This window comes from Anomalospiza imberbis, chromosome 1, assembly GCF_031753505.1.
Source record: "Anomalospiza imberbis isolate Cuckoo-Finch-1a 21T00152 chromosome 1, ASM3175350v1, whole genome shotgun sequence".
NCBI classification, from domain to species: Eukaryota; Metazoa; Chordata; class Aves; order Passeriformes; family Viduidae; genus Anomalospiza; species Anomalospiza imberbis.
In genome coordinates this window covers 26,395,933-26,411,326 of record NC_089681.1, presented here as the reverse complement: position 1 = coordinate 26,411,326, position 15,394 = coordinate 26,395,933, and the positions used below count along the sequence as shown (strand labels likewise).

Sequence of the window (15,394 nt, the reverse complement as noted above, 5' to 3'; positions counted from 1 at the left end):
TAATTAAAATGGTCCCTGTGTAATTTTGATTTATTGGCCGGAAAGGTAGCATAATCAAATTTGATTTTGTATAGAAAATCAGTTTTTGATTTCATACATTTGGTATTACAAGCTTATCTGTTGTTTCTTTTGTGATTTTCCCTAACATGCATTACTCATAATAGATAGTCCCTCATTACACCAAAGGTCATTAAAACCAAGTGAAATCATCAGTGTGTTATAGTCAGTGGAGTTTTTTTACCATTACTTTCAAGTGGGCCAAGTTTTTGATCAATAGGCAAGGAAAGCAACACTTGAAAATACTCAAGCTATAGCTTATAAAAAAGAAGGAAATGCAGCATTTAAGTAAATATATGTTATAAATTTTTGATATTTTTCAACAGATTGCCAAGAGTCTGAATTGCGTTTCACTAAGTGGTTGGAAAAATAAACATACGTGTGTTTTACATTAAGATCTCAACTGTGTAGTAGTGCAGTGTTTTGCATAGTAAATGGCTAATTCAGAGGAACAAATGAGAATAGTTTATCTGCATTTAAAACCCTGCCAAACTTTTACACTGTGAACCTTCAACTCCTTGAAAGGGACAAAAAAAAAAGAATCAAAGAAATAAAGAAATTATAAATATAGAAATACTGGTAGAACAGAAAGCTTTGGATGTAAAAGAAGATTAAGAAAGTATAAGCAAATAATAGCACTGCTTGAAAAAGCTTAAATTACAAGCCATTCAAATTGTTTTCCAAAACATTTACCTAAATTAGTTGAAAGGCCACAATTTTATACAACAAGAAATTTTAATTAAGCCTTGTGCTTGAAGTGTTTCTGCAATTATTCCTTTTGGTTCTATTAGGATGTAGCCTCAGTTAAAATGCATTGTTAATATTACAAGATAACACTTGCTGGTGGCAAAAAATTGAAGATATGTCTCCATGCAATTTTAGATTATTCCTTGCTGTGAGTTTTTGCAATTATTTTTTGTCAATAATGCTTTTTTATATTCTCTTGCCAATGAAATATTTTTAAATCAGTACACTCGAACACTGAGCCTCTGAAAACAGGCAGCTTCTACAAAACTAAGTACTTTTTGCACACTAGAATTCAGTTAAAACTTTTCATTATTCATTTTTTTCTGTATTAAAATAACAAGTAAAAAATTAATAGGGTCATAGGATTCTCTGACTATAGGCAACAAATAATGTAACTATGAGCATGAAAATCCCCAGGATTACATCTTTCCACTTTATTTGACACCATTAGCCCTTCCTCAAGTGATAATGTCCATTGAAGGCATTTATTTTCCCCACTGAGATTCTCTGTCTATTGTTGAGTTATGCACAAGAATTAAATTTACCAGATTAGACTTTTCACATGCATTTGTTTACCTGTATTTTTAATGTCTTTCTCTTATTTAATAGTTTTATGCAGAACCATAATTGTTCAGTATTCCTTACATTTGGTAGTATGTAAAACTTGTGATTGAAAACATAATTTTTAATGATCAAATAGATCTTAGAACAAACTCTAGTCATATGGGCAGGAAAAAAGGAACAGTTATATTCAACAACTAATAAAAATAGCATTTCTAAATGCACAAGTAACACCATATATGCACACTATCGTTTGTTGGAAGAATTTTTTTTTTCTGAGCGAGGAAAAGTAAGAAATCTATTTTTTTATTTGACTTAGAAGTACTTTCCTAAGCATACATAAAAGTTTGACCCACTCTATCCTTTTGCATAAAGCAAGACCAGAGAGCTTCAGATTCCCCCAGTTCCACTCTATTTTAAAAAATGCTTCTAAAGAATGACTAATTCTTTGAATTGTGGCCAATGGTTTGCAAATATTTTGTATTACATTTTCAGTATTTATTACATTAAAACTAAATCAGAAATCAGAATTTGTTTACATTCACATTCAACTGCCCACAATTTTTAAATATTGTCCCAAAGCCTGATACCACGTTTGTATAATAATTCACACATTTCACTTCAGAATTCCTGTTAAACTCAGACTGTCCAAGTCTGTGAAAACCCTTGAAGAGTCTGAAGTGCTCCTTTTTATCTGTAAGGACTCTCTGGGTTAGGGAGTGCACCTTGTGTGTATTAATGGCTCATCAGGAGATGGTGAGAGTTTCAAAGAGACAGGAACAAGTCAGCCTTTGAATAAAGTATTTTAGCTCAGAGCCTAACCCTAGGAAGGAGGATGATTTCCTCTGAAAGCTGACCCAGGGGAAGGAGCATCTGTCTGACACAAAGGGTGGACATTCCCTCCCCTGCATTTCTCTTGTTAGTGTTTTTGAGCAGGTGCCACACATCCCAATCTCCTCTGCCTGGTCTGTTTTTCTGAGCTGGAATGAAGTCACAAAACAGTCTCCTGACCAAATCTCACTAACTATTGCCTCTGACAGTCATTTTCCAAAGGAGATGGAGCAAAAGCTACTGGGAAATGAGTGGGTGAAACAGACAAATTTCAGCATATTCACAGAATCACAGAATAGTTGAGGTTGGAAAGAACCTCTAGGGGTTTTAGAAGATTATGTAGAAATACTTGAAACTTTCTTTGGAGTTAAGTGGGGAAAATAACTGACAGAAACATTTTAGGAGGCTATGACTTTTTAGTGCTCATATTTCTGTTGTTACAAAAAGTCACAGAAAGGAAAATTATTTTTCCTCATGTTTAAATTGAAATTAAACAAATAATCTGTCTTGCTTTTCTCTCAGGGAAAATAAAATTCAGAATATTAGCTTTCAAGTTCAAGACAATACCTCAGCACAGCTGTTACATCCACCTCATCTTCCTGAACTGTATTGCAATGCAAACTTGTAGTATGGACATAGTCAAGCAACAGGTACCATTGTGTAATGAAAAAGTTGTATGAGAAGAAATAATAATATATTTTGCATGTGAGGGTTTATTTGGGTCAAGACGGTGTGAGCAATTACATATTAACACCCACCATTAGATGAAACACTGGTGTGGTGCACTCTTATGGGGTTCACAGTCAAAGACACCAGTATCTAAATGACAGCTACCCTTCTGAAAAATCAGAACCACATGTATTGTGCAACTGTTTGGCCTCAGAGGACAAACTGTATCTAATTAAATGCAAAGCACATATGATGGACATGAGAGGAACTCAGTACCATCTGCTCTACTACTGATTAAATCCTTTTACACCACACTGCTTGCCAGTGAAAACATAGCCTTTGGAAAAAAAAAAGTACTCCCTCTCCTGACAAATCTAAAGCACTGTGGAAGATACTGAGTCATACATCCTGGTAAGGTTATACTTCTTAATGGGCTACTACATGACTAATGGGAATTTTACTAGGCAGATAGTACAGACTATTAATCAGTTCAAGTTGTTTGTATGTTTCAATAAGATGTACACCAATTACATTGATACCTTTGTAAATAAAGCCCTAAAAATAGAGTTAGGATTTTTTTAGAACTTTCTACACATAACATTTACATTTATATATACAGATATGAGTGTGGGTGCTAGATAATAATTATTCCTATGATTGGGCTGCCATCTTGCAAATTGTGTAATAAAATTCAAGACAACTTTTTAAAAAGAGAGATGGTAGAAGGATTTTAAACAGAACTACTCTGGTACAATTATCACCCAGGTGATCACATTCTTGTCTAAATTGCTCTGCAGCTGGATGGAATACACTACCCACTTTCCACACAGTAAGGAACAGATTGTACTTCCCATTTTAAGCCTGTGAAATGTGTTAGCTAAAAACCTTTCCTAGCTTAGAAGCAGATTGAAAGGCTGAGGTAACATTTGGAGAATATTTTTACATCTGTCAGTGAAAGTATTCAATTACCTAAAACAGACAAGCTATGACTTTTTAGCATCCCAGTATGTCCCTACTTGTATCCTCATGACATCCTACAATTTGGTTTTGTATCATACAAACAATCATGCTGTACATTTCCAGTTAGCTTGGTGTATTATAATACATTGAAATCATCACTAAATTTTTGCTGCTTTTCTCTTCATTTTCAACATATAAACTGAATTACCTGAATTAAAGCAGCTCTCCCTTGCCGATTAGTTCAAAATCGGCAAAATCCATCAAGCTGTTCTTCCTAACGATACAAAAAATAGGGTAAAAGGAGTCCACTCTCTGCAGACTACTTCTGAACTACTAGCTACTTCTGAACTACTGTTCCAAGCCTTTTACAGCTAAGATGTTAAGTGGTTTTTCCCTCTCAGATCACAAAGTGTCCTCAGGATCCTCTGCTGAACTTTCCCAGGCAGCAGTTGACAGCTCAGACACCCACATCATGACACAACAAAAACCAGCTACACAAACAGACCACAAGAGCTCTGAAAAAAAGTCTGCTTTCAAATACAGTGAAATGAAGTCTCATACTATAGCTATTTCTTTGCCTCTGCTTTTATTAGTAGTATTTTCCCTCTGTCTCACAGATTTTTAATTAGATTAAATAGCCAATGCTAAAATGCTTTAAAGGTTTCTTGTGTGTTTACCACATATCAAGAAACAGATCTTTTACCTTTTGTGTTTAATGGCATACTCTATCTAAATACACAGTTCTAAGAGGAATATTAAATAGAACCTATACTGTCACGTATGAAAGCAATCACAGTCTAAACTAATGCCAAGGAGTAATTACAGCCTAATTGCCTTGGCTTGTTTGGTATGTCATAAATGATTTTACAATGGTTCTTAGCAGATCAAGAGTCAGAAAACAAATTTCTGCAAGTTGTGGAGAAATCACTACAGCCCATTAAGGCCTTCCTCAAACTGGTTCCATATTCTACCATCTACAGTGTTCAGAAGACAATCTCTGAGCTATAAATGCTATTTGTCTGCTGGACAAAATTCTTAATCTAGTACTTAAATTACATTTCAACAAACACCATAGTATATGAGAGTAGTTAAAAAATGCTGTTCTCCAAGGAGTTAACTTTTCCCACACAAATACTAAAAGCATTAGAGATTTTATAGGATCCATTCATTTGTTTCCTAGGGCTTTAGCATTAAACAAAGGACCAGTGCAACCTCTGTGAAATGTTCTTCTGTGAAACAAAAACCTGTGTCAAATAAAAAAAGGACAGTAACTTGTCCCTCTAATTTGATGCTTATGAAGGACAAATTCTACATATGCTTACTTTTTGAGATGCAAATTGCTCAAGAAAGCAGGATTTTTTAAAATCTGTGAGACTGAAAAGAGCGTAAAGGAAAAGGATATTGCCAGCAGTCACACTGTTTGATGAAGAAGAGCTACAGGTAATTTTGTTGCCATGGAACAAAGTGTGAATTGCACAGGACACAGGAAGAAAGTTGAAGTATATGCTGCAAACTTCTTCACTAATGGATTTCTTCTGCAGACCTCAGACAATGGGGTTTCTTTTCATGATGCACTAGCCCTGGAGGTACTCTCAGGAGACATTAATAAGACTGTATTGTTGGATACCACATATTGCTACACACAATGGCAGGGAGGATTTTCATTAAAGGCAGACACTATCATACCACTTTGCATAACTTGCCCAGAAAAGAAAGACCTTTATTTTTCACCATTTCAGCCATTTTTCTGTGTCCCAGGGGACTTCTAACTAAACAGAAGAAAACAAGATTGGAAATGAGCGTGACAGCAAAATAGTAATTGTACTGAGTATAAATACAGAAGCTAAGAAGCTATCCAAAGATAAAAACTTGGCACACATGAATTTTGGCATAGAAATTCTTCTTCCCTGATAGTTCCTTATACCAATTCAAGCATGAATCAAATAACAGCAGTATTTATCAGTTGATGACAACTGAAACCAATAATTACTATGTATTGATTTTAACAAACATTTTTGTTGCATAGCATACTGTGTCCCCGAACCTTACAGCTGGCAGGGACATTTTAAGGGCATCCTATTTAAAGAATTCTGGCAGAAATCCTCTCGGGACTATACATTTATGTGTCAGTGATATTGATATGTGTATATTTGGCATAAAAGAATTACCTTTTCTTTAAAATCCAATAATTCCTACCAAAAAAGAAATATCTGATCTGTAAAATTATAATTTTATTTGGTGATCATTGGAGAATCTTTAGAGACTTGATTGCTTAACTTTTGTGTTTAATATTTATGTTAGATCAAGAACAGTTCCCCTGTTTTTCATCTCTATGACCCTAGAATTTTTATCAAGTGTTTCTAGCATTGTTACTTCGCCAAAGTGATGGAAAACAAGAAAAAGGGATGGATAAGTGCAAATTGCATTTTCTCCTACAATTTAGTGATATTCAGTTTTACTCTGGGTATATCCATTTAAGAATGCCAGATAGTCTTAAAACTACAGACAAAGCTTATTAATTTTACTGAACATAGAAATTGTTTCTAATATTCTGATGCTCTTAAGTATACCTAATAGCTCAACAGCCAAGAGAAAACAATCTTGAAATTAATAATATTTGTCATCTGCTATGAAAATCCACAATGTATCTCAGCGTGTTAGGTTTCACGCTTGAGTTTTATACTTAAATTAGAATTTAATTATTCAAAAGTGCTCAAATTCTTCAACTCTGTGGCTAAGTTCCCAAGCAATTTCAAGGATTATTTAAACAAATTGCACTTCTGAGTTTATGACTTGCCCATGAGAAAAAAAAAAAAAAAAAGGCTATTTTCAATTTGCAAAAGGTACGTGGCATACATTCAATTCAGGAGGCAGTAAAATCTGCCACTACACAATAATTACAGACCTCTGGATAAAGACAAAGAAAGAAAAGGATTTAATTTGATCAGCCTCCAACTTTATTCATTTAACTCATCTGGGAACTATCCAGCAATATTTCTTCCAATTAAGGTTATAATTCTTCTTTAATTGTTTCCACCTGGTACAGTACTGTCATCAGTCCCCTGTTCTCCACCTTTCCTTACTTGGCTCCCAGCCCATCACTCATGCCCTCCCAGTCTTCCCTTGCACTGTCATTAAGGAGCAAGGGAAAAGGGTTATTTTTGTTGTGACACTTCACAGAACCGCCAGCTTGGTTTCCTCCTTTGCTGGATGATTTCCATGTGTTCAGTCCCTAATTCCGTTTATACCTCCTAAGAACTAATTCCTGCCCTTTTTCTGCTACATTCAGACATGCTGAGCTCTTTCTTACAACCTGTCCCACACCCCAGCATTCTGCAAAGTTGACTTTCTAACTCTTCCCCTTTTCTGTCCTTTTTATAGTCCTCCCTATACATCACCCCTTGCTACCCCCTCAAAAAAATCTCAGACAGTTAATAAAAATCCTTTAGCAGACAAAAATCTTCACTAGAAAATTAATGTACAAACAAGAGACTAAGACAACCATTCAAAGACACTCATTCTACAAAGTCAAAATCCCTATACTTAGGAAAATTCCATCACTTAGCACACTAACCCAAGGCACACCTTATTATCTTCCCAGGCATCCTGAGGAGAAAAGGGAAACTGTGGGACACTAAAGAAATTAACATCAACAAAGGTGACCTTTTACTTCCCTTCCTAGCACATTGCTTTTATGATTGCAGTGACTTCATTTGGGGAGTCAGACTGTATACACGAAATCCGGATGCATTCTGTTAATGGTCATTTTTCTCTGAGACACTTTTATCATATTTCCTCATTGGAATGATCATGAAAGGAATTTCAGTTTTGGAACATAAACACAGTCTGCACACTAGCAAGCATACACACTTTATAGTAAATATGTGGTGTTAAGGCAGTAAGCAGTAAACATTTTTGAAGAAAACTTAATTTGTTTTCAATCAGACCGATAAGAGTGATTATTAATGGTGATGAATATATTTATCCAGGAACACAGCCTTGCCTAGACAGGAAATTTTGTATTAGTGAAACAGAATTTCTCAGTTTATTGATTTATGTCTAAACTAAATGAGAATATGTTCTATTGCTCTTGAGGTAGATGACATGATATTGAAGTAGGTATTTTAATATCCTGTTTAATGTCAAGTTAGAAAATTATGTTCTTCCTCAATCTTTGAGTTTTAGTCATAAAAGACGGATGGTTCAGGACCTCCCAGTGTTTCACCATATACCATCTATTCAAATGGAATGGGCTGACAGCCCTAGGCTGCAAAAATCCTTAGCTGTTTATGGGAAAAATATTTCCTGTCCATTGGATTGTGAAGGTAGCTCAATAATTTTGAATGAATTAATGTAAAGCTATTTGTACATGTTTTTTAGATAAGGTAAAGAAAGTGAAAGCCTGGGTAGCATTGCTAATAAGATTTATCTGGTAAAATAGTTTATATAAAAAGAAAAAACATAAGGGAGAAATGAGTCCTATCAGAAAGGACAACAAAATTGAACAGGGAGCTTCACATTTTGGGACAAATACATTGCCTTTCCCTTGCACTTAAAGTATGGCTGAAGAGAAAATGCTTATCTAGTTACATGAAAGGCCCTTCCTCTTTACCTATAGTACTGAAGATAAAAAGGATCCTATCACATATTTACGAAACAAAGAACTCATACTTCCTATTGCTTAAGCAAATGTGACATGCTGTTACTTCAAAAAAACAGATTATTTTGTTGCTTGTTTCTGAAATTCTTGCACAACATTATCTGACAGCAAATTGGTTTATGAGAATGAGCAATAATGATTCTGTAATTTTTCTTCAACATTCAATGCCTTCTGGAAACCATACTGCAGATCATCCTCCTAAAGATACCTTTGATGTCCAGTCTCAGAAAAGTGCTTCTATTAAAAGACTGCCTTTCAGTTCAGTTTGTTTATTTCAATTTGTTGCATATACAACACATTTTCAGCTCAGAGCAAGAAGATGAATGGACATAAATAATGACACATTTGCAGTAAGAATTTTGTGGCAAAGACCTTTAGTAAGATATTGTGGTTTCAATGCAACCACAAAACAATGACAAACTTCTTTTGTAAATGACAGATTTAATTGTAAAATTAAAATTATAGTACCATGAAAAAAAACAAGTACTGAAGACACAGTACAACATCTACTATATGTTGGCATCTGGCTGTATTCCCAACAAAAACAATCCCTATTATTCATGAATTGATTTACACTTTTTATCTTTTCATAATATGCAGTATTTATTTACCCTTACATTTTGAGGCATTACAGTTTCTGCTGACATGGCTATTTTCTTAAAATAGAACATTACAGCAGTCCCCTGCTAGATGTTTAAGCCATGTGTATGTTTATTTTTTAAATTTTTTTCTTGAACTTTCTAACTGTGAGCAGGCTGGGAATGTAGAGTCATGACGAATGAGAGTTTGCTTTATTAAAAAAAAGAGAAATGTAGACATTTGATGTAACACTGAAAAATTCACAGCCTCCTACCTTAAAAACAAACATTTCCCGGCGAAGAATAGCCAGAGTGTTGAAGTTCCCATCACAGATGTTAGGCTTGGCTCCGGGATAGGAAGGTTTGTCACCAGTGGGTGGCCGGGGAGGTTTAGGTTGCCTGTCATTCTTTCGTGGGTCTGCTGGAGGGACTGAACGATGTGGGGGCACTGTTGGCAGAGGTCTTGTTGGTGGTGGTATCCTGTCAGGTGGACCTTTAAAAATACAGCAGCTGTATGTAATACACAAACCCACTAAAGGAAACATACACAACAAAACCAGCTATAAGCTGTGCAAACCCGACAGTGAAAGGGGAATGAAAAAGTGACCTAACATACCTTTCTGATGTTATTAAATCACTGAATCATAGAATATGCTGAGTTGGAAGGGACCCATTAGACTCCCTGAGTCCAGCTCTTGGCCCTGCCCAGGACACCCCATGTGCCTGAGAGCACACCATATGCCTGAGAGTCACACCATGTGCCTGAGAGCCAAATGCCTCTTGAACTCAGTCAGGTGCTGTGACCACTGCCCTGGGGAGCCTGTTCCAGTTACGAACCAGGGAGTGGTTATAAAGTGCATAAAGAATGACTACTAAAACCAAGGAAAATAATTAGTTTTCATTATCCAAAATATTCCTTATTTGGAACAACATTCCAATAAAACCTTCAAAGGGTGCGTAGGCCGCCATCATTTCAGATGAGAAGTAGTTCGAAGCAAATTATTTACCAATTGAGTAAGATCTCTTATAATCATTTTCTCTCATTCAAAAAATGAAAAAAGATCTGGTTCCTTATAAGATCATCAGTCAAAGATTTTCAACATATATTTTTAATCTATAATCATCAATTCACACAGGCACATATGTAGCATACCTGCTACTTACTACTGACCAAAGTTTTAGATCAAGTAATGTTATATTCATTAGAGACAGGATAATCCCAGCTATTTCCAATGTCCTTTGGTATGTACTGCAGCTCCTAAAACTGGACCTCAAATCCTAGGCATGTATATAACACACCTACGCCCCTGCTATGATTTACATATTTTCAAGTGAAGAACTAAAACTCTGTAGAGAAGTCTTAAAACATTTTTCTTCTTTCAAATATACTGAGTTTTATGAAATTATTATCCCACTCATAACTTCTCTACCTGCAAGTCATCAGGCCAACTCAGACAGATACTGATCATAACCATAATGGCATACTGAATGACTTGAAATGAGTGTACTGAAAATGCCTTCCCCTCTCTACACATATCAGCAACATTTTTTTTTTCATAGACAAAAAGATAAGAAGCTTCACTTATAACTTCATGTCTGGAAACAAGATGAATGTTTTAATTTTTGCTTACTCTATTTAGGCCTCTCTCCAAACAATTTAAATAGATAATACATTTTGACTTTAAAAAATAAATACTGTTTACATGACCACCTTCAGGAATACTTTTGAATAGTAAGACAACTCTAAAACTGCACAAATGACATTTGATTTTCTGAGAATTTTATGAAAAACCATATACTTTATATAAAAAAAGATGGATTATGTACGGAAATCTTAAACTTGCCAAAAGGTTGTCATGCAATTTAATAAGGCATTTATTTCATTCACAATTTTAAGACTTGTGACATTTATAATTTACAGTTAATAACAGTATTTCAAGGAATACTGCAGACCAAAGTAATTATTTTAATAGGTGTGACATTTTTACTGAGGCATATGATTCCAGATCACATCTTGATTTTAAAGGGAGCAAAGGAATCAGTTTGCAGTAGCTTGTGTTGGAAAGTTTTTAACCCCAAATCAAAGTTTTTTTATGCTATTTGGTGGTGATGTCAGATTACTTCCCAGGGGTAACACATTTCTTCTAATGCATAGCCCACAGCTGTTCGAGCTTAGCAGCTAGTTTTCAGCAAAATATTCTTGTCTAGGCCTTAAGTCTAGACTACCAACTTATGAGGTCATGAGAAACAACCTTCCTTCCTTCCAGCTAATCACACAGGAAAAAAACCCAACCAAACAAAACTTGATGAGCCAATCATTCTGAAATTGCTTTTTATGCTTTATAAAAATATCTATCTGTGTAAATATGATATTTAAAAATTCTTGTTCATGGAGTCTGCAGATTTCTAATTAGCATTACAGTAATTCTACATGATCGTAGTTGTCCTTTGCGGTAGGAAAGATAAAGGAGTGGCCCTTACAATATTCAACATAAAGACGACAAACTTTAAACAGGGAAAACTAGAAGTACAGAATTTAATCCAGGGCATATTTAATTAAAGAATATTAAGCAAGGTAATATCAAATTATATGCACTGGATAGAGAGCATTAACATGGAGGTATGACAGAATTTTCAATTCTAAAAATAAAATAAATCTTTAAAGAAAAGACTATTTAACATATACCAACAGAATCAAAGTAATTAAAACTATGTCTTTGGAAGTTTAAGGGATAGTAATATGGGAGTTAGTATTACATTCAATCCAAAATCACAGTTATGTTATTGTTTTGACTTTAAAAAAAATTCAATTGCCTTGTTAAATGCAGAATTTATTTGCATCACATGTATTTTATATCAGGCCATAAATAACTGAAATGAACATATTTTAAAGCAGTCCCTTCTTTACCCTCTGTAGGGACTATAACACTATTTTGAAATCAAATTTCTTATATGTATCTTAAGAAAGGGTATTTACAGGACCTCAGATTTTGAGGGAAATTTTTAGTATTATAACTGATAAACTGAGAAGCAATCAATTCATCTGGTTACATGAGCTTGGACACCTGTGTAAATAATCTCATTATAGTTAAAGAGCTGCATTTCTTAATATTTTCATAGTTTGGAATCATTTTGCATGAATTTTCTTTATGGATTTTTAAAAAATTTAAAATTACTATTCCAGATGAGTGCAGATTTGAATGTAAGTTTTGAACAGTGAGAAACAGAGTAAGAGCGTCCTCAAAATCTTTGGATGTTTTACTCACACAGAGACTCTGGAATAACAACTGGTGAAGTCCACACTAATGAACCCTTTGGAGAGGTGATACGGACAGGAGGACCTCAAAGTTATTCTAAACCAAAAAGCTTGTGCTGTCTGATGAGAACATGACATACCGTATATCTTCTGGATGCCCTGTAAATCATCATTAGGTAGTTTGAAGTTCTCAGTTTCCATATATTGGTAAAATGGAGCCATGATTGCAGTGGGATCATTAGAGTGCTCCAAGCCCAGAGCATGTCCAAGTTCATGCACTGCAACTAGAAAGAGATCGTTTCCTGTGAAGAGAAGGAAAGGAAAAAGACCTTTGAATCCACAAAGCTAGTAAAAAAGTAACACACATAGGGGACTCTGGACTTGCAAGATGTTTTCACTGCATTTGAGTTTCACAAGGTAATGAGTACTAATTAATGGATCATCAAGGACAATGTGGCAAAAAAGGCATTTTTCTCTCTTTTTTTTTTTCTAACAAGGAAACTATTATGCTATAATAGATGGTACTCTTACAGCCATCATAAGCATAAACCTTTTTTAATTGATACACATGGTAAGTGTAGGATTCAAGTATCACAGCTTATGTCTAGGCTTTTGTGAAATTTATGACTTGATGTTGTCAGGAACCCAACTAAAAATGGTTTCATCAAGACATAGTTCCAATAGGAAAATATCTTGGCTTTGTTTGGTAAACTTCACAAACTGAAGACGACCTATTTAGGATAAACCCCACAGAGAACTTAGTTATTCAAACACTTGTAATCAGACCCCTGCTGATTATATGTAGATGTTGTCCATTTCTGAATCACTGTAAATGAAATCCTAATGAGGAAAATAGATGTCCTAATATATCCCCCTGTGCAATTCCTTGTAATAACAGTAGTTTTTTATTTAAGTTTTAGAGCTTTTTAAATTTTTGTAGGACTAAAGAAAAACCCCAAAACCATGCACTCAGGTTATAGACCAGTTTGATGGTTTTGTTATTTTCTTCTTAAAGAAGAAAATACATCTTCTTTACATCTTACATCTTCTTACATTTTTTATTATAGAGTATTAGATACAACTGGAAGATTTAGCAGTAGAATATGGCACTCTTCTGAAGCAAACACAAATCAAAGGCAATGGGATCTTTTCTAAAAAACGTTTCATAGCTGGACCTCTATGGTAGTAATTTTTTCTATTTTTGCTCATCTATGATTTTGTTCTGCATATCTTTCTATGAGCCTTTCATACAGATTCTGTCGTACTTAACCTGTCACAAAATGAGTCTTTGGAAAAGCGGTTTAGATTCCAGTTGTCTAAAAAGGGTCACATCCAGAATATAGGTCATTTCACCACCTAGGGATGGGAAGAACCATCCTCCAGAAGTGTGATCCTGTCCCACTGACAAGAGAAGTACTCTCGATCAGCAGCTTATGCTGAATTTCTCAAGCATTTGCTCTTGTTGACACACTAAAATAAACTTTATCCAAAGTACATATGAAAGAGGAAACACTACATGCCTTTATGACGTATGAAGCCATGCTGATGTCTGTAAAATAGATGTCTGAATGAAATAATGAAAATAGACATAAGTAAAACTATATGCTTGGTTCACAGAGTCTTCTCATAATTTCTGATTCATAATTTGAAAATATGACAACTAAATGTTCTTGATCTTCTATTCAATATAACTGTGCAAAAAAATAATGTCTTCCAAAAATTAATGTGACATAATGTGCTTTTAGAAATGAGAAGTTTATCCTATCATTTATAATTATGTGGTTTCCAGACAAAATGTTTAAGACAATATTTCTCTTAGATGCAGCTCTTTTTACAGCAAAGCAGAATCTCAATTTGCTGTTTCAATAGGTTTGATAAGCCTGACTGTCCTGGTGACAAATACTCTTGAGATCTGAATCTGGCCTTCTATATGCAGACAAAGCTGATCTTGACATCATCTCATATGAATAATCCACAATTTCTGTAGCTAACATCAGCATAGGAAGTGATGCACAGAATGAACTTTGTAATGGTTTTTATTCTGCACTTATAATGGAATAATTAATGTAATTTTAAATAATCATAGGTTTAAGATGGAAAGACAGAAAAGAAGAGAATGTTACTGTACTACAGCTTTCATACTATGATGAAAAGTCTCACATCATTTTTCAATTATTTTCTGAGTTTTGTAAAAGTTCTAAACTAGGCTTATTAGAATGCAAAATTTCTTTCCCTGGTATTAACTTGAATATTTAAGAAGCAACATTCTTTTTCTTTTCAGACCTTCTGAAAGCAAATTTCTTTCCTACACCCATGCTTCCTACATCATAACTAAGAATATTAACTAAACCTTATATTAAAAAATGCACTAACAGTTGGCCACATTTTATTTACTGAATTATTTTCAAATAGTTTTGAAATGACAGTATTTATTCTACTACTATCATTAGGCTTGTTACTATAAGTAGATGAAACAGTTTTTTACATGTTTTACCTATACTGTTTGAGGCAGGAAGTCTGGGAAGTTAACTAGTTATAATTTCTAAAATTTCAAGAAACCACACTTAATCAACAGTCTTGTAAGAGTCTACTACTTCTATTTGTGCCAGTTATGCAATACATGAAAAATCAATACATCCTTTGGTTCTCAGTGCTTATCGAGTCCCCTTACAGATTTCCAGCAATTTCTACATTTTACTCCATGTTGATCTAAAAGAGGCGAAATACACAGTAACAGGGAAATAAATAAAACCAACTTTCAGCTACTGGCATATCCTCTTTCCAGAATCACAGATAATGAGCATATGGTAGAGCACTTCTGAAGTAGTACTAAGTGACAGTGGGACCATGTCAGACAACAGATATTATGCAGGAGTTGGCTGTTTCTCCTTTCATCTTTTGAACAGGGGAGATTATGTAAAGAGAAAACAAAAACCAAAACAAACAAACAAAAATAAAACACCCCAAAAACAAAAGAACCCCCAACAAATCAACCAACAAATCAAAAACCTCCAAACATTACACTCAGTGTCTGACTGTCCTCTGGGTTTAGTCCTTATGTCCACCTCATGCACT

At 34.5% G+C, this 15,394-nt stretch overlaps 1 protein-coding gene across 4 annotated transcripts in view; it reads right to left on the bottom strand.

Annotated features, from left to right (window-relative positions):
• MMP16 (matrix metallopeptidase 16) overlaps positions 1-15,394 on the bottom strand; it is a 168,658-nt gene that overhangs the window by 37,551 nt on the left and 115,713 nt on the right. For all 4 annotated transcript variants that reach the window (XM_068185477.1, XM_068185498.1, XM_068185488.1 and 1 more), the window contains 2 exons: positions 12,460-12,621; positions 9,339-9,556 (listed from right to left, as the gene is read on the bottom strand). In XM_068185477.1, the coding sequence (XP_068041578.1) occupies positions 9,339-9,556; positions 12,460-12,621 (380 nt within the window). The remainder of the gene's footprint in view (positions 1-9,338; positions 9,557-12,459; positions 12,622-15,394) is intronic.